General features: G+C 40.5%; 1 protein-coding gene across 7 annotated transcripts in view; it reads left to right on the top strand.

The window, feature by feature from the left end:
* The first annotated feature begins 3,134 nt into the window (after positions 1-3,134).
* PPP1R13B (protein phosphatase 1 regulatory subunit 13B) overlaps positions 3,135-24,601 on the top strand; it is a 70,432-nt gene continuing 48,965 nt past the window's right edge. For 2 of the 7 annotated variants that reach the window (XM_013108866.5, XM_013108867.5), the window contains exon 1: positions 14,881-15,097. In XM_013108866.5, the coding sequence (XP_012964320.3) occupies positions 14,972-15,097 (126 nt within the window). In that variant the 5' untranslated portion in view covers positions 14,881-14,971. Of the gene's footprint in view, positions 3,411-4,420; positions 4,475-14,880; positions 15,098-24,601 lie in introns of those variants that run through there. The other 5 variants (XM_027458032.3, XM_072038243.1, XM_013108868.5 and 2 more) reach the window with 5 other exon arrangements.

A 24,601-nucleotide genomic window follows, 5' to 3' on the forward strand; every position in this document is an offset into this window, starting at 1 on the left:
TATGTATGCATGAAAAAAAAACGAGCAGGGAAAGTTCAGACCTGGTAGCTTTAAAAATCTAAAAATTTGTACATTTGAAAACTTGGCCATTAGCTACTTAAAAAATAACAACGAGCAAACAACAAACCACACACCAAAAGGAATTGGAACCTTGTCAACAGTGCTTGTAAAAAAGTTCATTAGTTGTCCAGTCTCCCATCTGCATCTTCAGGAAACTGCTTCTCCTAAGAATGTTGTGCATGGTCATATGAAGGGCCAGCCAATTTACTAACTACAGTTAATATACTTTTTTTTTTTTAAATAAATCTGTGTTAAATACAAAACATACTTTGATAGTTTTTCTCTATGTACCCATGGAAGTATTTTCACAAAATATTGATGATAATTCATAAATTTTGATCAAGTTTCAAATTACAGCTAAACAAGAGCTCAGCCCAAATCTCAAAAGTTAATTATACTGCAAGTGTGCAATAGCAAATCTTCATTTTTAATGAATATAGGTTGAACAAAGATCTGTTAAGTTCATAGTGGCTTCAACAGAAATTAAATAGTGTTGCTCTGTTGTTTGTTTTTTTTTGCCTTTTTTTTTAATACCAAGCAGACCAGGTATTTACATAATATGTTTTAATACAAACAAATTAGCATAAACACTTACTTTCCTTTAGAAAAAGGCCCATGAATTTAGAGTACCTCTCGCAAAGAATGTATTGGGAAGCAAGTAACTTGGATTCTGCATCTCTGGCTTTATCTGCTTCCACCAGCACTCCAAATTCTCTTACCTTATCTGCTCAGGCATTCCTCAAATCATGTCTGCTTTCACACAACCTCACTTATCTGAAACAGGCAACTGGCTTGTAGGAATCATTGGCCCCTTTGGCCAAGCAACATAATTTCTACAGTTAGACCAGTAGTTTAGTATGGAAATGCTTGGGCAGCATGGAAGAAAAACAGAAGTACATGATTACAAGTGAATATTTTCCTGCTCACAGTAAACAAAACACCTGTAGACGTTTTAAGTCAGAATAGTTGGAATCGGAAGGTTTTATAATGGCTGCTCTACTTCTCGGCCAATAAAAGAGTGATTCTTGAGAAGATTATTCTGCAAGAAATATGCTAATTTACCACAGTACAGGCACAGTTTTCAGTCTCATGATTCGTGAAGATTGGTTAACTTTTTTTTTTTTCATAATTTCTATGGGAAAGTGGAGATGGGAAGGGATGAAGCAATAGGTTTTGTGTTTGTTTGTTTGTTTTCCCCAAGGCAAGTAGAAATAGGAGTTGGAGCAGACTTGCATATAAAGTATGTAATAGACCTTTTAAAGGCATTTCCTCCTAGTCCACAGTATCCAGTCTATCTGGTTGCTGAATAGGTTGGACCTGCACCAGCCAAAAGCAACTTGTCTTAAAGGCTGACAAAGGTTTTATACCAGAGGCCATTATTCCAGTGGAGGCACTGCGTGGAGGAGTGCCTGCCTTCCCTGTGGCAACTGTCTACACCCCGTTCTCCCAATTTTCATTGTGTCAGCACTCCTGCCAATGCAATGGGAAAGCAATACCAGGGTAGTATTTTTAGTATTTCAGCTTATATTAACAATCAGTGGAAACAGGGAAAAGTCAGCTATGACGTATGCCTGCAAATTTATAAATTAAGAATCTCTGGTTAACAAAAAAATATCTAACCTGGTTAATTAACAAGACAGTAACTTTTAAAGAACATTTGTGACAAAGTTTCATAATTCCCTTGTTGATAAAGTTAAGAATTTCACCACAAATACTAAGAAAAAAAATCTATTCTGTTATTCTTTTGTTCACTAAAGTTCAATATCAACTTGCTGAAGATAAGTCCACCCCCGTCTTTTGTTTTGTTTTAAGACAATTTAACTATGATCACCTTATAGCCTGTTTTATTTCAGGTCAGCTTAATTGCAGAATTAATACCACTATTCTCAGTAGATCTGAAAGTTATTTATTAGGTCAGAAGTATCATATTCTTACCTATTTCTAAAGCTGTGTGTGGGAGGTGGAATCATAGCTTACAAGAAACCGAGTATGATAATAGGGGTATTGTCAGCTAGTAGCACTCCAAATAATACTTGCAAAATAATTTCAAACTGACAAAGTATTATCTTGTGATGCTAATCGGATTTTCCTGTAGGACCGAGAGAAGCAGCAGCTTTGACTATCACAACGTTCAAACCAGATCCTGTAAATTCACTGAGAGGGACACGTCATGAGGGCTTAGGCACATATGCATTAAGGTAATGTATGCAACTATCTGTTACAGAATCTTATGGTATAGGTTAAATTTAACACACAAGCTCATGTTTGAGATTAATATGCAATTATCGTCGATATTATCTTGCTTAGCCTCAGAGACCTATGCAAACAGTACCTGAGGTCCTCCCCCAAACTTCCAAAGTTAATGTGTTTTTTTTTTTCACTCCCAGCCGAGATCTGTCGCAGTGCTCTACAAGCAAAGTAACAAAGGCTGGCGATCAGCCACTGACGGGAACGGTGTGGGTCGATGTGTTTTCCAGATTGGGATTTAAGACTCACAACAATATGAAATTTGTCTACATCGCATGTGCCGCAGCACTAGCATATGGTGCTGTTTTGACTTCGCGTCGTGCCTGGCTCCTTCCAAGCTGTTAACTCTCATCTTGCTGCCGCAGCTCGAGGAAGAGAGGCCCTGGCGAAGTGAAGGAACCAAGGCTGGATATTAAAGAGGGGAACGGAGCATGGTGGAGCGTGATGCCAGGCTCCTTAAGGAGCGAGGCTGTTATGTAGGGTTTTGTACCACAATCACACAACCATGGCGTGCTTTGGGTTAGGAGACACCTGGAACACCACCTATACCACCCCCAGCCACAAGCAGGACCCCACTGCCCGCCTTGATGCCGCCCCTCACCACACAGGGCACACCCCCCCCCCCATCATGGCCGCCCCCCTCAGCCCGCACTCCCCACGCCCCCTCCGCCCCGACGCGCGCCCCCGCGCCGCTCCCCCCCCTTCCCCCTCCGCCGTGCCCGCGCCTCGCCTCGCCCCGCCCCCGGCGCTGCCGCCCGGGCCAATGGCGCGGCGGCGGCCGTTAACCCCTGACGGGGCGGCGCGGCGCGGGCGGAGCAGGAAGCGGCGGCGGAGGCAGGAGGCAGGCGGCGGCGGCGGGGGCGCTGGGAGCCGGCTGCTGGGGCTGGGAGCCGGGCGCTGCCGCCGCCTGGGCCCCTTGGTTCCGCCCGCTGCAGGCAGCGAGCAGGGCACCGGGCACCTGTCACCGCCGCCAGGCCGAGCGAAGAGGAGAAGGAGAAGGAGGAGGAGGGCGGCCTCCGGGCTGGTGCCAGGCGAGGCCCGGTGGTGGTGGCGGCGGCGCTGGCTGAGGAGCGGCGGTGACGGCGGCGGCAGCGATGATGCCGGTGAGTGGAAGGGGCTGAGCCCGCCCTGCAGCAGGCCCAGGGCCGCGGCACCCCCCGGGCTCCGCCCGTGCCCGGCCCCCGGCGCCCCCTCGTGTCCGTGAGGGGGGGGTTTGGGGGGGGGGGGTGCGGTTGTTCCGCGGTTCGGGGGATTGTTATTTTTTTAACCTCTTCGAAACACCCATTTTTAAAAAAAATTAAAGGTTAATTGATGTTATTTCCCGCTGGGCAGGTAGCTCTGACTCGGCCCGGCTCCCTTCTGGGCTTCAGTCGGTGACCCCGCGGCTTGCTCACGGCAGCTGCGGCCCCCCCGGTCCGGGGAGCCCCTGGGGGTCGGGGCTGGAGGCACCGAGACCGAGACACGAACGGCTCCGGGGGGGCCTTGGGTCTTGGGGGGGCCCTCCTGGGTGCCCCGAGGGCTTAGAGGGTCCCTCCTGGGGGTCCCCCTGCTCGTGGGGGTGCCCTCCTGTCAGGGGGTGCCTCCTGGGTGCCCTCCTGCCAGGGGGTCCCCCTCAGACCCTGCCTCTCTCCAGCGTGGGCTGAGGAGATGCTCTGAGGAAGGGCTCACGTGTTTGCGCTGATTCCACGGGAAAAAGAGGGTTTTATTTACAGGTCCTCTGCAGTGCTTGCAGCCCAGCCGCCGCAGAATGGGTTTCGGTGAGGGTATCGGGTGCTTTGCTCCGAGGCTGAGAGGAGGAAGCGAAGAGCTTCACCTGGACGTAAAGTTTCAGGCTGGGGAGCGCAGGCAGCGATTAAAAGCAGGCGTTATGGCGAGCTCGTCGCCCTGCCTCAGCTTCCAGTTGCCAGGTACCGAGACACCGATACTGAGAGAGAATTCCTGCCAACAGATACCAAAATCCCCAAATTCTTCCCCAGTATCACCTGCTCCAGCTGGCCGTTGGGTAGCCAAAGCAGCTCAGAGGTAACCGTCAGCTCTCCCAGCTTCCAGCACACCTTGGGTTGTGCTTTACGTTCATCGCATTCTTACCGAAAGCCCGGCGTGCCAATGACAGGCTAGGTCATCAGGAATGTATTTGCTTCCCATTGCTGCCTCGTGTGTGTTTCAGGTGAATGTCACAACTTCCGTAGTGCGGCGCTTGGCTTTCTGTAAAAGTCCCTCTTGTGTTTGTGTTGTGTGTTTTTGTTTTTTTTTTTAACTACTGGATGAGTGTTTCTGCCAGTGTTGTTGCCTTCGTGCTTGTTTAAATATAGCAGTCGCTTGTGGTTATTTGGAAGTGTTATAAGATTCAGACTTGTATTATGTTTTTGAAATGTACTTCAAAGCGTTTTAATACTGGCGGCTGAGTCTTAATAAAAACAAATTACCTCGCTGCAGTGGTAGTAATGTTCCAGATTAGAGCTTACTGAATCTGAATCCTAAAATAATAAATATTTTGCTTTTCTGAAGAGCTTTTAAATGCTGTTACGGGCTGTCTGTCAGAAGGTAGTTGGGAACATGTGCATTTAAATGGACACTTTGACAGCGCCATTAGTCTGCCAGGTTTTTATCCCAAGTATTTTATTTCTGGACTGCAAGGAGGGGGGGAAAAATACTTAATGGAGTCATCGGCATATAATATCAAAATAATGTGAACATGTGGCTGTGATACTGGGTGATTATTTTTTTTTTTTTGAGATTTTTTAGTCTGAAAAGGGAAAAGCTTGTACTCCAACTTGTTATGTGATGGAATTCCTTGTATTCAAATTCGTAGAAACATTTTTTCCTTGATCCTCTCTTTTTTTTTTTTGTTTTCCGTAATTAGCGAAAGTATATAATAATAGTAGGAGGAGAGACTAATAATACTACAATTATTGAATTGTAACAAGTGGGCATAGCTACAGTTTTCTGTCAACAAATTGAAGTGTTTGAAAAGTATCCAACTTTTCTCATTTTTTTTAGTGACTTGCATTTATGACAGTTGAAGTACTTTATTGAGGCCATTTCTGGATTCATAATGTTTTTACATTCCATACTGTCAATTTTAAGAAAGAAGTAATATATGTAAATTTATGATTTTGTTCCTTTTTCCTGTGTGGTGGATTTTTTTTTTTAATGTGGGAATAGAATTACTTACGAAAGGTTTCATCATCTCTGATTTCTTTTGCTGCCAGGTTCTATATAAATACACGTTGCTTACTCTAATTTGTTTTTATGAAATGTAAAAGCAACTTTATTGGTAGTTCTGAACACAGCTTGGCTTCCAAGGAGTAATGAGATGTGGACTGCGCTTTGGTTAATTCTGTGTGAAACTGCAGCTCTTCTTGAAAGATCATCCCTGAGGCATATTTTATATTAGACTAGACAGTACACAAGTGGATCTTGAATATTACAATGTGCATTAATATTTTCCTAATCGCTGCACGTGTTCCTGATCTGTGAAGATAGATAACAATTGATAAAACACAAACCAAAGATGGGTATCTGCAGTGGTTCTTTTTGAATTAAGCTGTCTTCCAGGTGAATTATAAAAAGGATATTTTTTTTCCAAATGACTATATGTTTATTGTGTATTCAGTCTAAAACCTTTCCCAGCAAGTCCGCAGTGGTCATCGTTTATTTCTAATTTAAAAGCAAAATATTTTCAAATCAGTGTGCACTGTTCTCTTGCTTAGAAAGGTCACTGCTAACATAATTCTACATTGTGTAAGTCTGAAGGAAGGCATACACTGTCATACACTTAGTACTAGGAATTTTTGGTGATGCTGAGATAAAATATATTGCAATTAATTCATAGATGTATAATTAGCAGCAGTACTGATATCATCCTTGTTTGCTGAATAAATGTGAACTGACTGCAGAGAATAATTTGCAAGTTTATCAGCCATTATTAATGGAGTTATTTATTGCAACAAAGCTTAAAGGCCATTTAGTCTCTTTTGGATCATGTCACTATTTTCTTAGGATGTCAGAATATGGCCTATTCTATGGGAAGTGTGAGTTCATAGCCTTCACCATGTCAACAAAAGGGATGCTTTGTAGGCTACTCTGATACTAGAACATGTAAATATACTTAATAGAGGCTTGTGGATTCTAATGAAACATGAGAAAATTCTGAGGCACATGATTGCGTTTAGTGATGAAGAGAAACTAATAATGTAGATCAGATTGTCCATTATAGACAGGTACTTATCTGAAAGCAAAATGCCACTCCATCAAATCAAGTTATGTCCATCTACCAAGTTAAAGTTTGATGTAAAGTGTAACTCTTGTTATTATATTATAAAAAGCATTCTAGCTTATTCTTCTAATTTTTATATTAATACAATGTACGGGTATGTACATCATGCTAAGAGTTGCTCATACATAGAATAAAGACATTGTCTTTTTAAGGAGAATTTGCAGTCTAATGCTCTATGTTAAAATCAAAGCTCAGATATCTTAAACATTCAGGGACTTTTAGATCTTGCCAGACTCCAGCAAAGTCATTTTTTTTTTATTTTCCTTAAATTGTTGGAAAGTGTTGTTTTTAGGTATTTTAAAATATCATTGTCACTTCCATAAGCATCTTCTTCATTAGTCTTGTATCCTGTGTTTCACTGGTTCTTAAATTACAAGACTTTTAAGTAAATAAATACTATAAAGTTTTAACACTTCATGCTGTTGGGTTGGTAGGTACATTTTTCTGGTAGTTTGGAAGTCTGCCATTAGAATCAATTAAACTTGGCAGCGTGTAAGAATCTGTAATGTATTAAGGATTATATCCAATTGAATGTGTTCCGTGTTTTGAGTTTCTGAAAACAATTTTTTATGACAGGTAATAGTAAAAATATATTGTGCAATAAGGGATGCGGTCCTTCAGGGGTTGATTTGAGTGTCAAAACCCTTAACGCTCTCAAGGGGACAAAGCGTAAAATCTGTAACAAATCAAAGGACAAGCAAATATATGAACTGCTTAATTAAGAAAAAGAACTGTCTTGAACCTGAATTTTTAGTTGCTTCACCTAGATTTTAAGTCACGCTCTCCTTTTGCTTCAGCCTTGCTCAGAAGCTAGTGTGTGTGATCTCGCCTGTGTTGGAGCGTGCAGGTTTATCGCGATGGTGCAGTAGGATGTTGGAACGACTGTATTCCTTTCAAGGCTGAGGTTTCACAATGCAGATGAGCTGAATTAACCATTTCCTGTGGCCAGTGGAAGTGCCTGTTTCCTTCTTCCTTGCTTCTTGCTGCCCATTCCCACCATTTGCTTTGAGCATGCTGTACTGCTTGCCTCAGGAAACCCATCGAGGGCACTAAAAATTAAATAATATTAAAAATACATCCAAAGAATGCTGAAGATATAATATGTACACGTATATGTGTATAATTTGCCAGGCTAGTGCATTTAATCAGTTTATATTATGACTTCTATTGTCTGTGCCAGTACAGGAGGGACCAAATTGTTTGGCTGAGAGGGAAAGACGGGAAGGGGAGATCTTCCTGTTTCAGCCTAAGGTGGTTAGTTGTAAGGTGGTAGAAGCTGGACCCTAAGCAACGTATCTGGAATTTTGTTCCCTTAATACTTGCTATATCAGTAGAAGAGTGAAATTAAACTGAACGATGTTATTACACTGCTGAGATCTTCAGAAATAGCAGTTATGGCTTTACCAGTTTTTACTTTTTTTTTTTCTTTTTTTGCTTGTGAATCCAGTAATGCTTTATCTGTGTTCCCTGAAACGGGAGCAAGTGAGGAATTGGTGTGCAATGTGTGGTCTTTTGAGGAAGTCTGGAGAAGCAAATACAAAAGAAGTTGTGACCAAAGAAAATAAAATTCAAAAAAAAGTGCAGTGTTCAGGTGGAGGCCACTACTTTGCTGTCACATTTTTCTCCCACTTTGCAGTATTATATTCCTTCTGGCTTCTGCCCATTATTCTCCCCTAATTTCCTAGGAGTCATAGTGTAACTTAGCCTAGATGTTCACTAGTTGGAAGTACAGTTAAGATTTTTTGACTTCCAATTCATTGCTTTGCTTAGCAGCAGAGTTGTATTTACAGGTGAGGAGACTGCAGCTGTAAAACTGATATTTTATTTAAGGAATTCCAACCTCAGCAGGTAACAAGAGTTCATGTAATCTAAACTTGTTGCAGACAGTGTGTTTCACCTATGTACCTGCCTACTTCAAGTTTGACTGAAGGATTTCAGCTTTCCCATGACTAAAATATTGCTCACAAATTGAGGCTGGGGGAAACTGAGGTTTCAGGTGTGTGTGTCACTGCAGGGGCTGCTGTGAGGCTGCCTTCCCTGCTGCCCCCTCTTGTGCACTGGTGTTTATCTGAATCAGTGCTGAGCCACTTTACTTTGCTAACTCAGCAGGAAGTTGTTTGCTTTTTTTTTTTTTTTGTCGGGGTACTTTTCTGCCAGCTTAGCACACTGAAACCGCCTCGCTGTGGGGTCAGAGAGGCACTGGGACCAGCACAAGAAAGGGCAGAAACACAGAGGTTGCCAGAAGGGCGTAATCGCTTTTATCAGATTACCATTGGGATTTTCAGCCTGAAAGAACTCCAGGGTAGTGCACGAGTACGCTGAGATACGCGTAGAAGATTTTGGTATGTGGTTTGTGTCCCAGGTGGCAAATTTCCCAGCTCTCTGAAATGAAAACAAGAAAACAGTGCAGTGCCCCAGGGCTCTGCCAGGCTGATCTAGGAGAATTTTACAGATCCCAAATCCTATGGGTTGACCTCATGCACGTAAGTGCAACACATTAGCTAGCATCTGATTTAATCGTGTTCTGCTCCTCTCCTGGGAGTCAGTTTTTTGACTCTTTGAGGCTGGCAAACCTCACTCTCCCCTGGAAAAAAAAAAAAACAGAATATATCCATGTAGATCTCCAAAGGTGAACAGCTGAGGGTTGTGAGAGTTAGTGTTGGATAAAAAAAAGCAGTATTCAGGGCTGCATTATTAATACGTGGACAAAAGTAATGCTTGTGCTGCTCTCTGATCTTTAAGGAAAAGAAACAAGGTGGTCTGAGACCAGCAAGGTTACCATAGCCATTAAGTGTAGTTTTACCTGCATATAAATGTAATTTCTCCAGAAAGCTGGGTTAAATCTTAGTTTAAAATAACAGGTGCACTTTAAGTTGGAGATGCACTTTGAATGTGTTTGCATGAGGAAATCTTTCTTTTTCTTAATGCAGTTTGTCTGACGTGGTTCAAGACAGTGAGTGCAGCACCTCTTGGCATTTTTACTGCTCTTCTGAAGGTGGGACTTGCAGTAGAGCTCAACTTTGTTCTTTTTCCCAAAGCTTACTGCTCTTGGGTGAAGAAAAATAAAACAGGCTTCAGAAAGTATATGGATATCCTGTAAAATCTTAACCAATATCATGGGTCAAAATCCAAGCCCATCCCGTCTAGCCAAAGACAGGTATTCAAATAGCTCAGACACTTCCTTTGAAAAGATACGTTAGAGGGTATTTGCACGTTTCTATGGAATATTTAGTGTTTGTGAAATTGTTCTCAGGCTGTAAGGATTTTGTAGAGAACAACACATTAGCCAGAGCACATACTGTGTGCTGATGTGGTCAGCATAGAAGCTACCACCTCTAACTATGTGAGATACTTGGCTTTATTAGAAATACTCAAGCAGGGTCCTCGTAGCTCAAGTTGTTGTGCAGATGCATTGACAGGGAGAGGTTAGATTTTCCTGCTGTGTACTTAAAAACAGCAACTTCTTGGAAATGAAACAGCTTTGTATGATTCTGCAGGCTAATGAATGGGCTAACGAATAGGTTAATTACTATTCAGGCTCCAAACAGTGGGACTGTATGTACACTTTGGGAGATGACTGAGTTCCTGAAACAGTGTCTTATGAAAATAAACTGTGAAACTCATCTCTGTATGCAGCTTCATCTCTGCATGCGGCTCTGAACGTCTCAGCATGCCTGATGCTTAATGTTCTTCCTCACTGCTTTATTGTCCCAAGTTATCCGAGTTTTGGAAAATTTTAGCTACACGTCTGAATCATGGTTTTCTGCTAGTGGAAAAAGATGTGTAATGGCTCACCTCCTTTACACTTGTTAATCATGTCAGCATCAATGCAGTCATTTCAAAAACCATGCCACGTGGATTGGTGTCTACTAGCCCGTGTCACTGGGAAATGTTTTCACTCCTTTCTCTGACTAGCTTCTTGGAGTACTGATGCTGCAGTGTGTCCACGGCTCTTGTCATTTACCAGCACTTCAGCAAGACTCCGTTTGATTATGGGGCATGTGCCATAAGAATCAAGGCTTTACATTGACACAAAGCAGTTCAAAGTACGATACTTGCAGCCAGCCCGTTCCCCCAGCCCGAATTCCTGACTGCGGCACTTTCTTTACCTTTCTTTTTTCGGATGATGGATAGCAGTAGTGTTTGTTTTTGTAGTGCTGATAGGAGGTGAAGTTCTGAACTAGGTTTAAATCAGCTTGAACTATAAGCTGCTCTATTGACCCCAGTGTGCTTTTGGGATCCAACCCAAATACTTATATTGAAATAATATAATTTATGTGTCAACTTAAGTCCTTTTGCTCATTTTTTGTTAGAGATAAAGGCTTTTGAATTTCAATTCACTTTCACATTTGCCTACCTTTAGATTTCTTTGATAGCATTTTATATAGACTTTCGGTTTTACATTACAAAATTTCAGTCAGAAAAAGCACTTTGGGGATGTATAAGCTACACTAAATAAAAGAACTTACTATAGAGCGTTTCCAGTATTTGTGTATCTGGAGTTTTCCTAACATTCAACCTAATAAGTCTTTGATTGTGATTTGGGTCTTCTAGATGCTACTGCATTATCCCTATTTACTGCTGTCCCTATCCCCTGCAATCCTAGCTGATTGAGGAAAAAATGTGTCCTGAAGCAACCCAGTACTATTCCGTTTGCGCTACCAGAGCTCGGAAGAACTGATGGCATAAAATTATAAGTGAGCTTAATCTGGAGCATGCAGATACTTGCCTGTACCTTTTCAGAAGCAGGAAAAAGCTTTTGATTGGCTTTTTCTTGCTGTTTAACAAACTACACAGAAGTTTTTAAAGGAGTGAGGTCTCAGCAGCCTCTTCCAGTGCTCAGGGCTGAGCGTATCTTGGTTCTGTCTGAATTCCTTCATCAACCTTTTGTCTTCCTTTCCCCACCCTAACGGGGGGACCAGAGTTACTCAGTCATCCTCCTCCTGTCAACTACCACAGTTTTCTTTTGAGGAAAAGGTGTCTTCTGACACGGGAGCGGGCACAGTGGCACAGGTGTCCTCGTGTAGGTAGGTGTGTGTGCGTTGGGGCGCAGGGCCTGGCTGGGATGAGCTCCCTGGTGTGCAGGGGGCTAGGAATGCCCCCCTGCTTCTGGCATCCTCTGGAGGACAACAAGGAGAAAAAAAGCTTCCCCTCTTCTCCCCCAGGAAAAGCACGCTAGGTATATTCTTCTTTGGAAGAATATTTTTTTGAATGTGTGTATTTAAATGTACATATTTGACATATTTAATTCAAATTCTTTTATGGCTTTGATTTTCTCGAAGCTTTGGGGAAAAAGGAAACGCTCACTACAATGCATCCTCTGCATAGGTGGTTGAGCTCACGGTTGGCATAGTGTAATAGAACACGACATTTTTACTGTAGTAAAATAGATTTCAGAAATATGTAAACTACACTGTCAGTTTGCCTAAGTGGAAGCAATAAGTGAATCTAGGTACCCATCTCATTAAGTATAATTTAAAACTGACTTTGAAGAAAAACAATGATAAATGTGTGAGCTTCCTTTCTTTCCCCAGTATGATCCATGGATTTTTGATTGATCATATTGCAGAAACTAAAGGAGACTGTATATAAAGCAAGCAAGCTGATTGTCTTATTGTATGTGCAAATTCTCATAATTTTCATCCGGAAGTTAAGGTGCCTATTTAGTTGAAATTTCCACAAGCGTGTACAAGCCTGGCTTAGAGGCCTATTGTGTAATCACGCATGTTTGTAGTTAAGCATGTTCAAAATCAACAAATTGCACGTATTAGACATTTACAATAACGCTTACTTAGGAGGAGCACAGAGGTGAAAATAGTGAGAGGGAGATTGGGTGGCAAAGTGGAATCAAAGTTACCGAAACAAGTAAAAGGCTTAAATGGAATGATACTATAAATACGGTGTTGGGGTTTAAAGAACAGCAGGAGTTCAGAAGAATTATACTTGAGTGTTGCTTCCTTGTATGGGCTGCTCACATCTACCAATTTTAATCTATAGATTTATGTCAAGTAGTTTTCTGTTCTGCAGTTGATGTAGAATTGTGCTTTATGGAATTACACTTCCAGTTCTACTTTATATTCTTTTTCCTACATCATTCCTTGTGTTTTTGAGAGGCCATTAATGTCTTTATGATAAAGTGCTTTAGTAGGATCATAGACTGCATTTTACTTTCCCGCTGAGTGATTTATGTCATCTGCAGTTGTATAACATTGCTGAATATGAGCTTTGTTACACAGGGCAAGTCTTCTTGGACCTTATGTAGTTGCTGCATTTAATATAAGATAAGAATTTATACCTGTGAAAAACTTCATGCACCTCATCTGCAGTTAGAGCATTCAAACCTCTTTACATGCTGTGTGGAGGAGGAATCCCCTTATTTCTTTAACTTAGAATTTTGAGGCTGATAATACATTACGCAACCAGAGGATGTAGCTGTGGTATCCTTATCTTCCTCTCCCTCCTAGATTTATAATTTCCTTCCTAGAAGTAACAGTTACAAATCAGTCAGCCACATAACTGTACTGGATCAGATACTCAATTTAGAGACAGTATGCTTATGGACCATATGAGGAAAAGGAAGGGGCTACGCTGTGCTTGTATGGCTTTTATTATTTATCTGATTTAAAAAAGTACATACAGACATTTTCAATTACTTCCGAAGGGAGGATGACAGGATAAAAGAAGGAAGTCCAGTGATATGTCTTTTAAGTTATATGCTTCTTTTAAAAGATCCTGATCATCCAAAGGGATGGTGGGCTTTAGATCTGAACCCTCCCATATACCTCCCAAATGCACATGTATGTTAAGCCCTCCTATTAATTAATACCAAGTAAGGTATTAAAATTTTTTGATTTTTTTTTGTTCAGAAGCATTCAGCTTGTAGCAACAGTTGGAAGATGGGCACAACGTGTGTTAATATAGGCCCAGCTTTGCCTCTCAAATATTTATTCATGTGATACAGTTTGTTTTTCTGGCAGATAAAGATACGATCTGCTTTTGGAGAACAACCAGCTTAGATTTTTTCCATCCTTTTGGAAGCAAAACAACCGTTCCCTTTTAAGAAACATTCTCCCATTTCAAATTTATTTAAAATGTCCTCAGTTTCTAAGAGGTTAATTTATTTATTTTTTTTAAGTTGCTGCATTTTAGAAATCTGCAATTATTCTTCTGATTATATTCCCACTAAACCTATCAATGGTACTTGTTTGCTAAGGAGGAAGGAAGACTGCATGGGATCGGAGTGTTTGCGTTTCTGACAAAATGCATTAAGGGAGGACAATGCTATTTCTGAATGTTGAAGCAGGCTAAATATGGAACCTTACCAGTTTTTTCTTCCTTCTGCTGCTGCTCGTGGGGAAGGGTAATGTAGCAGTTCTGTGCATCGCAAATTAAACCGAGAACCTACTACTCTTCCTTCTGCAGTTCATGCATAAGGTGCTACACAGAAAATGTAGTTTATAATCTGCTCTAAGAGAGATGGGTTGTTTCAGTCCTGCTGTTTTTTCATAGTGTGGGTATCTTTGTGTGTTTTTGTTCCCCCACGCTGGGTCACTTGCTCACTCGTTCTGTGTTTTCTCTATTAAGGGAATGGGTCAGGCAGAAGAATGCGCTTTGCTGCTGCAATGGTAGAGTGAGAGCTACATGCACTGTTGGTGCCATCTCTGTCTGCCTCACTCTGGATCCTGGGTAGTGTTGACAGGAATGATGATAAACATTCCCTGTCCCTTGACATGAAGAGGCAATCAGAAACATAGTTTACCATTTTATATTCTCTGCTGCTTGAATTACATCCAGCAAGAAGAAAGACTCTGCCAAGAATGGAGGAGTGCTTGAACTATAGTATTTTTAGGCGTAAATACACGGTGGATTTTGTTGTTGTTTTGTCTTTAGGCTGCTTGGTTGTCTTCAAAAGTTTCACTAATTTCAGGAAAAGCATCATGTAAACATCTTTGATAGATGCTAGCATCGTTTGCTCTTTGAACTTCTGCTCCCCATTGCCCCCTTCAGTGGAAAAAATCACTTCTGTCCGTCCTGAGACAGACAGAGCCTTATATGTAAATTTACTTCGGATGAATACTTAATGTTTTTCATTATTATAACATCAAACAAAGATGACTATTGCACAATGAGAGGATAGCAGAACTCCCCTACTGCAACCTTGCCTAATTAGGCGAAACTTGATCTAGCCTATCTTGTTCCTGTCACAACTGTGGCCTGTCTTGTTTCCTTAGAACATCTTATCACTGCTCGTCACTGCTGCTTGAATTCATGTGCCAGTAGACCAAAAATACTCCATTTAAGTGGATTTTCACTGTAGTTGCTGCACAGAAACTGCTCTAGGCTTTAGCTCTGCACTATTACATTTCTATTCACTACTATTTACACATGAAGAATATTTTAAGGATGGTTCTTCACAATATTATTAAAACACCAAAAGAGAAATCTTGGCTATCAGAAAAGACTGGACTTAACTCTAAAAACTGGACAAAGGACAGAGTTGTAAAAAAGAAGGTGGGATTACTTTGCTTTTTGTTTCTGTACTGTAAAATTATACACTTTGTGATTTTGTCTTGTAAAACTTAATGGTGATTTCTTATAATGGTTTAGAATGTTGTATGTGGGACTTTTCCTTGAAAATCAGAGACTATTGCCTTATATGGGTCTCTTTTGTATATGAAATATCTGAAACTTTAAATTTTACCTTGTGTAAATTCAGTTAAGTGTTTTTTTTTTGGGGGGTGAGGGGGAGAAGGGAGGATATTCTGTGTGTTTGTTTTTTTTTTTGATTCAGACAGAATGGATATGTGACAGGAAAATAGAATGACTTTTAATTTTTAAATCTTCCATGTAAAAACTCCAGAAATAGACTGGAAAGAGTAATTTTCTATAATGTTCAATTTCCACCCCGATGATGGAACGAAAACTCTGCAAACTGCCTGTTGAATCCCAGAGGATATATTCTGTTTTCACTTTTTATGTTTTTGCCAAGCCAGATCTCAGATTGAATGGCTGGTATTCCCTGGAAGCAATGTGCTAAACAATCAGTATTTTGTTAATGCTTTCCACTCCCTGGGAGAAAGCTGTGGCTGTCCCTTCTTTTTCTGATCTATTGAAGATTAAAGGAAAGAGTAGCACTGATTCTGGTTGCAACTTTACATATGGGTGTGGGTCTGGAGACTTCAAAAAAGTTGTTCTTTGTTTGTAAAATGGAAAAGTGGTGCTCAGTGCCCCAAATAGTCTTTATTAATTGACCAAAGGCACATCTTCAATGAAGATCCTATTTTAGTTGGTCGGTTTTTATGTGGTATGGATTTTTCTTTTGAAAACTCGTAAATGAAAAGGCACAAATATCTGTGCGTGTCCTATAATCTTTTGATGAGATTATTTTCTATGCAGTAGTTTGGTCAGGCTTTTCTGGAATTCAGTGGGGTTTGGATGACTTTGCAGTAGCTGTTGACAAGGTCGAACACAAGACTGTAGAAACATCAGCACCTCCCTTTCCTTAGCCTTGGCCAAAATGTTTTTAATAATTTGAGAACACTCAGTTCTGTGATACAAGTTCTGTGGGACACTTCTGTTGCATGCGTACTTTGAAGGCTCTACTGCTCTTTCAGGAAAATTAACCCCAAACCTCACAGTTAACTCAATTCTTCTTCAGCTTTGCCTTGTGTTGTCATGATGAGTTGTCTTTCCAAGTACATTATAGTATTTTACAGTGTTGCTAATTCCCACGTGCAAAAACCTTAAATAAGACTTTTCCACATATCTCCCACCCAGAAAAACTAAAATACTTTTTTTTTTGGCTTTTTAATCTGACATATGGTTCCTGAGTCTTTGAGGGGGAGGTCCTGTTTGTAGGGTTTGGTGTGTTTGTTTGCTTTTAACTTCTCTGTTTGAATACAGCTTTCCTTTTTTCTTCCTGAATGGAAAGCTGAGATTCATATTTAATAAAATGATGTCTGAAGCTGAGTCATCTTGAATTAATTTGGTTTTGCTTTTAATTTGTTGGCAGTTCACCTGAGTTTACTGCAGAATTTAAAGGAATTACAGTTGTATTGTTCTTCAGCATCACGTCGTCTTTAATGGTTTGGAAAGTAAAATATTTAGTAGTATTTTTAAACATATTATTCATATCTCATCAGCTGGTGAACTGTTGTTTCAAGCTTGTCATACACTTGTTATATGATGTACTGATCACCTTGACAGATAGGGAAAATTTAGAGCTGTGAATGTGAGCACTGAATTGTGCTAGATGATGAGATGTGCTTGTAGTGTCACAGCCATTCCTCCCTTCTTCTCCCCCAGGAGCTTTGGGGCCACACCTCATCTTGTACTGGAGTTCCCCACTTAACTCTGAACCATTTGGTTTAGAGGATGCTGAGTTGGAGATGTGACAAATAGTGGAAATCATGTTTGTATTTTACCAAACTATTTATATCTCAGCTTAAGGACAAGTGGAGCTCAGGAAAGAGGACTGTACCAGTGTAGCTATTGTTTTGATCTTGAGTCTTGCTGTTGCCTGAATTTAGAATCATTGAGTCACAGAATATCCCAAGTTGTAAGGGACCCACAAGGATCATCGAGTCCAACTCCTGCGTCCCCAGAGGACCACCCAAAAATCAGACGCTGTGTCTGAGAGTGGTGTCCAAATGCTCCTTGAGCTCTGTCAGGCACAGTGTTGTGACCGCTGTCCTGGGGAGCCTGTCCCAGTGCCCGACCACCCTCTGGGTGCAGAACCTGTCCCTAACCCCCAGCCTGACCCTCCCCTGTCCCAGCTCCATGCCATTCCCTCGGGTCCTGTCACTGTCCCCAGAGAGCAGAGCTCAGCGCCTGCCCCTCCGCTCCCCTCGTGAGGGAGCTGCAGGCCACCATGAGGCCTCCCCTCAGCCTGCTCTGCTCGGGGCTGAACAACCAAGGGGCCTCAGCTGCTCCTCGTACATCTTCCCCTCCAGGCCCTTCACCACGTCTGTAGCCCTCCCCTGGGCACTCTCTTAAGAGTTTTGTGTCTTATTTTATGTTTTGTGGCTCCCCAGGCTGCCCGCAGTGCTGGAGGTGAGGCCGCAGGGGCTCAGAGCAGGCCATTCCCTCCCCTGGCCCGGCCAGCAGCGCCGTGCCTGATGCACCCCAGGGTGAAGTTGGCCCTCTTCACACTTTTGCTGTGTGGTGTGTGCATTTTCAGTAGAATCCATTGTTTAAGGAATTCTCATTAACTAAATATGTGAACAAATGTTACTGTATTTAAATACAGCAAGTGTTTGCTATTTTTTTAAAATAAATTAGCAATTTTGTTTACTTCACGTAACAACCAGCACGGAATTGATGTGCTTGCTGATTTTTTTTTTTTTCCCCTGCAGGTGCAATATATGAATTTTGGTGAAATTAGGCAGGCGGTAACAGATGAGGGTTTGTCGTTCTAAGATTTACAGACAAAATGTATTCTAAAATGTAAAAATCTGAGTGCCCTTGATGAGGCCAGCAAGTGTCGTAGAAAAACTGTGTCTTTCTCAGAACTGCTTGATTCTGAGATCGGTCTCCTGTTTGTGGGTAGTAGTTGGCAAAGACTCCTATAGCAAATCAGACAATACCAGTTTTCAAGGTGAGAATATTTCTCTGAGCTTTGAATGCTAGTCTTTCAAGAAGTTTCCAACTTTCACCTTTTAACAGCGGCTGTGTATATCATGAAAGATGGTATAATGGCCTACAGTATTTTAAATAGTGGAGCAGAATTATTTTTTTGTGGAAAAATAAATCTTCGCATTTAAGCGGTACGTTGCCTCAGAAAGAAATGTGCTCAGCAAGAACGTGTTGGCGTATCTAGATGTATCCCCGAAGCCTCTTACGTGGTAACTAGTGTCTTGGCAGTCCTTTGGTGGAATTATTTGCATCAAGGAGCAACAACAAGATCTCTTGCTGTTCCTCCAGATGTAGCAATTTAGGAATCAAGCCAAGAGATAATGATGCAGGGATGTTGAACTCATTCTGTTGCAAGTGCCAAATTACGTTTTTCTACTAGAAAACATCACAAGAGGCATGTCTTATATTTCTCTAACTTCAGGCTGTGTTTCTTTAGCTCATGACGTTAAATATTGCGCTTAGACAGATTTCCTTTTAAATTAGTAGATTTCTTTGTAGTGCAACTTCTTTTTAACCTCTTTTCATTTCTTAACTTTGCCCTTTTCGGCTTTACCCGTTTTTCCTTCTGTAGCCACATGTTTATTACCCATCTTTTAAATCAGTTTATCAAAGTCCCAGCTGCTGCTTGCTTTCAAAGGAACCATCGGAATCTAAAGGAAAGCATTCCAGCGTTGTGACAAGCAACAAGCAGCCTGTATAAAGATGATGCCTGGAGAGCTGGATGTAGATTAACAGCACTATGGCTTCTAATACAACAAAGTATAGGATTGTAATGTCTAAGTGATCACTTCTATCTTAAGCAGATGCTAGAGACTTAGTATTTGTTTGGTGAGTTGTGTGGGTTTTTTTTTTGTTTGTTTCTTTTGGCCCCATTCGTGTCTTGCTCCTCGCAGCCTGTAGAACACCATTCGAGTCTGTGGGTTGCTCGTGTTGTTTATACAAGCATCTAGTCCTTCTAGTTGCTATTGTTTCATTAGGTTTTGTTTTCCTGGAGCACTGGAAGCCTTCCAGTCAGCTACTACTATACCTTTCATTAATAATCTGCAGACCTGTCTTGTGTAGTTGAATATATTTAAATGCCTGATGATAGTGCTCTTTCCTCTAGCAAAACTGCTGGCTTATTTCTCTGCCATTACTGAAGTCTACCTCTGGAAGAGTAAGAGGCTCCACATTCCATATCTATAACTGGTGCTGTAGCTTTTTCTCTGTCAGTGACAAAGAACAATAAAGTGTCCTAAGTATTCCTTCAGCAAATAAAGAGCAAGTATGTATAGGTTTACGAAATAGTCTGAATCCTGCTGAACACCTGCTGTTAGACATGAAAGCTTATTTACTGAAGACAAAGGCAACAGTGGTAAAGTTCGTGAGAGGAAACATCTGTGGGGTTTTTATTTAATTTTTTTGGCTTTATCCTCTCCATTAAGCTATTGCATATGTGCAGACATTACAAAATTGAAGGAAGATCTTATTTTAAGATTTCTTTTAATGTTCTACTTCCATATTTCTTTAAGAGGTATTAAATATATATTTTTAAAGTAATTTCTGTGCTCTGTGAAGAGAAGGAATTTAATACTCCAACACCAAGTTTCTTGGTACAAGCATTGACTGACACAACTATTTTTTCTTCTGGTTATGTAACAAAGTTGTCTTGCACAGAGTCCTGTGAAGGTGGATGTCAAGGTAGATGTTTCAGTGACTGCAAAGCAGCAAGTTAATGATGCAGTTATTTTATGAGCCTGTGCAAAAAAAAATGCTTTTGTGAGTCTGCAGGCAAGACTGCAGAAAACTTTACTCATTTCTATATTCTTTGCAAACTGAAGACTCTACTCCACTTCTGACACTACCTTTCTGCATTTTACCAATATGGTCTATAGGCATGACTGAGTCTTAAACTTTGGCCTAAACTCAAGTTATGTGTAGCTTGGATGTAAGGAAAATGTGTTCTAGAACATAAAATTTGTATTGTTATTTCTTATCAATAAGAAATTACGTGGGAAAGGGGAAAAGATGTTAAAAGGAAGAAATCTCCCAATGAAAAGCAGTAAGAAATTTGCTTTCTGTCTTGATGATCTTATATCAAATGTCATGAACATACTGCAATAAAACTTTCAAGAAATCTGTTTTTAAAAAGTATAACTTCATTCTGGCAGTAAATTATGATTGAGACAAACCATGCTGGTGAATAGCTCACTTAAAGATTTCTTTTTAATATATGGAAATAAGATGGTTAAATCTTACTCCTTTTCAGGTGTTTACATATAAGAACATCAGACTTACTTGGGATTTGTTCTAAAATCTCACAGTATAAAGAAATAGTTATGACTTGAGTCAAGAACGCATCTTTCGGTGGTTTTAATTAAAACAGTTTTTTGTTTATAATTTTATAGTCTTATTTCATTCAAAGTATAATTGCTTAAAGCTTCATCTAATCAAGTCCACAATCTTAAAAAGGAGAATGTTCATATTGCAAAGGAAATGAAATTCTGCTTTGGTGCTGGAGATGTGCAAGTAGAATTTCTACAGCTTTAGCTGGTGCAAAATTTATGTATTGGCATGAATTCTGTGCAAGCTAACTTGCACAGAATCATTGATAACTTGTGACTTTTTTTTCCTGAGCATTCTTTGTGCAGGGTTGGGAATGCTGGCGTGTCTTATCACCAAAGGGTTGGTTTTCCACCTCTTCACAATTTTTCTAGTGTCACATGAGCTGATTTTTCTAGTGAATAAAAACATCAGTCTTAATCAAAGTTTGTTTGAATGATGGGGCTTTGGCATTTCAGTAAGATATGCTTTTGGATGTTTCAGTTAAAGATGTATTGTAGTTGCACCTTAAATATAGATTAATGTAGAGAATGACTGGGGTCCCAGGCCAGCAGAATCAAGGTTGGGAGGCTATCAAAATGTGTTGGGAGATATTGAGGTCTCTGCTGTGTAAAAGAAGACTTTTTTTTTTTTTCTTTGACTATTCTCAACTTGGACTTGTGGCAGCCATGGACTTAACCATGACTTTATCTGAAATGGCAAAGCACAAGCTCCTGAATGGATTTTTATTTTTTTATTTTTTTTGGAACGCTTCATTAGGGGGAGATGCCTGGTGAGAAGGTAATGCATTCCAGTTCCCATGAAACAAAGGGAATAAAGCAGGCATTGCTGCCAGAATTGTTCTGTACTTTCAGTCCATTGTGTGTCAGTGTTTTAATAATACACATTTTGTATTTTTGAAGCATCTAACCACTTTTCTGCTGGAAGAGGTGGAGGTTATTGGTTTTATGTTTTTTTTTTTTAAAAACGTTTACACAATGAAGTTTCTAGGCTGGCTTAAGGAAAAAAAAAAGCAAATGAAAAATCTGATAAGACTGAACAGCTGCTTGTGAGTTTAGCCATATTAAGTTATTAGGTATCCAGTGTATTCTTAACTCACAATCGGATAATTCTAAAGATGGTAGAAGTTCTTAACAAAAAAGATCTATTGTCCACTGTAGCTTTAATACCAGGAAAAGGAAAGCAGTGGATAGAAAAAAAGTGGGAGAAAAAATAGTCTTTCATGTTGTCAGGATGTTTTTTCTTCTTAACCCTTCCTATGCTGTTTGATCTTCATTTTAATCTTTCATAGATGGACTTTTCGAAGTGACTTTGTAGTTGTGGATATAAAGTAAGTTACCTTTGAGAATTGGAACAGCTTTCTGATCCCATTTTTGTAAGGAACCCCGTGTTTGGGTGGAAGCGTGAGTTTTAGTTAAAAGGCAATCATACTTAAAGCAAAAATCAGTTGAATTGATCTTCATCCCTAGAATTTACTGGTTCTCTTTTTTTAGTTGAATATTAATATTATTAGTGGAAATCAACTCTAACATGTTTTAAATCCTAATATTTCAGCATGTCCTGAAATACTACTTTTTTGGTTGCTTTCTGAAAACTTTTTCAGAAAATTCAGAAAATTCAATTTTCAGAAAATTCAATTTTCTTAGAGTAGGGTATCAGGAGATATGTGCTTAGATTGGATTGTGTTAGCCTGAAATGCCAGCGCTTACTGTGTTATTGGAGTTAGTGAATTAACTTGTGTGTAAGGCAATGGAGAGACTTTATGTAAGGTTTATTTCTACTCAAGCACCAGTGTTTTATGTCTTGGTAGCATAAGGTAATCTTGGAGTAAGATGTATTTCTTTTTTCCATGAAAATTGTTGTTAAAGAGGATCTAATTAAAAACATCCCTGTTCTTAATTTGAGGTACAAGCAGAAGATGAAAAGCATTGCACTTTTTTTTTTTTTGGTAAGATTGCAGAAAAATGGTGAGGGGAAAAAAAGACCTCATTCAGAAGTTGGAGTTTTTAACTTTTTGGGCGATTTTGCAACTAAGAACACCCATCAGTCTTCTGTTCTGTTTTTGTGCAGGTCTCCTACTTTGTTTGTACTAGGGGAGTGCAGCTGGAGCTGCAAAACAGGATAGCCTGCAGAAGCTCACAGAGAGCAAGGGATGTTGGACTCTCACTTCTGGCCCTGTGGGACCTTTGCCGTGGTAGATGAGTTAGATGAGAAGAAAGCATAAAAACACCTGTTCACTGTATGGAGAGTAGAAAAGCTGGTGGAAAGGACTGATTTGGCATTAGTGTCTTGATAAATGAGTGAAAAACAATAGGGAGGAAGACTCCATATCACAGTGGGGAAGTGAAAATTAATGCATAAAGATGACATGGCGAAAGCTATAGAGCCATAGGCTTGAAAAATCATTTTTTATACATTGTGACTTTTTTTTTTTTCAAAAAAGAAAGGCACATGAGTGAAAACTTGAGAAAAACAACAGCCACATTTCCAAGCTCTGAGAGTATTAGCTGCACCAATTGATAGCAGAGACTATCCGTGCCTTCAATATTGTACAGGAGTACTGTGGATGGATCTGGGACACAAGACTGAGAAAATAATTGGTGTGAAAGATGTCTACTCATAATGATAGGTATGCTTGAGTTACTGTGAATATGAAATCCAGGGAGTCATTGGAAATAACTGGGTAAGGGTTGTGATGGCCATGTGGAACTTGAATTGGTGGCCAGGCATTCACGAGAGATGATTGGAGGTGGTCAGGGTTTCAGATTGATCAGTAAGGGATCAGGTCTGGACAGATAAAACTGTCTCATCACTCTGGAAGGTGCCTGTTGAAATTTGTGGGTGACATTATCCAGTTTTGGAAATGGAGGAGATGATAAATGAGGATAAAGATCTTGAGGATTTATCCCTCCCTCCTATTTCCGTGAGAAACAGCGGGGATGATTACATGTGCCCTTCAAGTAACCCAGGAAGTACGATGGGAGAGAATTGGGATGGGAACAGAGAAGTGGAGACAACAACCTAAGAGGAACATGTGCACGAACCTGACTCTGAGCAGAGAAGATTTGGAAAGGACTCTGAGGCTGTCCTAGCAGAAGCTTTTTGGGAAGCTGAGAAATAAGTGAAACAGCAGTAAGAGTTCGGTTGTGAGGCTGATACAGCCCATCTGGCATGGGAAAGACCTGAACTGTGAAGGAATATATTAGAGATTGGTGGAGAAGAGTAGAAAGATTCAGGAATTGATGAAAGCTGGAATAAAGCCATTGGTTGGGAAGCAGGGCTTGCAGAGGACAGCAGCAGACAGGTAACATCTGCATCTGCATTGAGGAAAGGGTAAGATTTGGAGCTTGGTATTACTGTGGAAACCAAGTATAATTTAGAAGCACTGAGGTTACATTTCAGATCTTACTGTGTGCCATTGTGTCCACACTTGAAGATTTTTGATGATTGAATTGAAATGTTGCTATGGTTATGATCTCATTTTTAAGAACATGCATTTCTGCAATTGTTCATGTTTGGAACCCATTTAAAATGAGAAGGATTTACCAGTTTCCTGTATCCTAATCTTGGGCTAAGAACATTTTTAATACTGCTAATTTTCTTCAGTGGGTGTACTGTCTATTTCATGCGTATGCCTCACTCATATTCTTCAGCAGGAAATTTCCATGCGCCATCAGTGCTTCTTTGTATTTTATCTCTGTGAATTACCTTGGATTATTATTCTGCCTTCACTGTAAATAGGGATAGCTATGACACTGACTTGAAAATCTAATTAATACTGCAATATGTTAATAATTTTCAATATTTTGAGTCTTTCTTTGTATGCTTCAAGCCATCTGTTTCACAGTACAATGCTTCAGTTTCCACGGTGTTACTCCAACCACCTGTTAAAAATAAATACAAATCCTTACTTAAATGAGTCTGGGGAGTAGTGTGATGGCTGCAGCACCTTGCTGCCTCGTTAGAGGGACACCTCTCCCTGGGCTGTCCCCAGGCCAGTGCTGTGGGTGACAGTGTACTTCGGAGAAGGCAGTGCTGGGGCAGACTGAGAGCTGAGGG

Source organism: Anas platyrhynchos, chromosome 5 (assembly GCF_047663525.1).
Source record: "Anas platyrhynchos isolate ZD024472 breed Pekin duck chromosome 5, IASCAAS_PekinDuck_T2T, whole genome shotgun sequence".
Classification (NCBI taxonomy): Eukaryota; Metazoa; Chordata; class Aves; order Anseriformes; family Anatidae; genus Anas; species Anas platyrhynchos.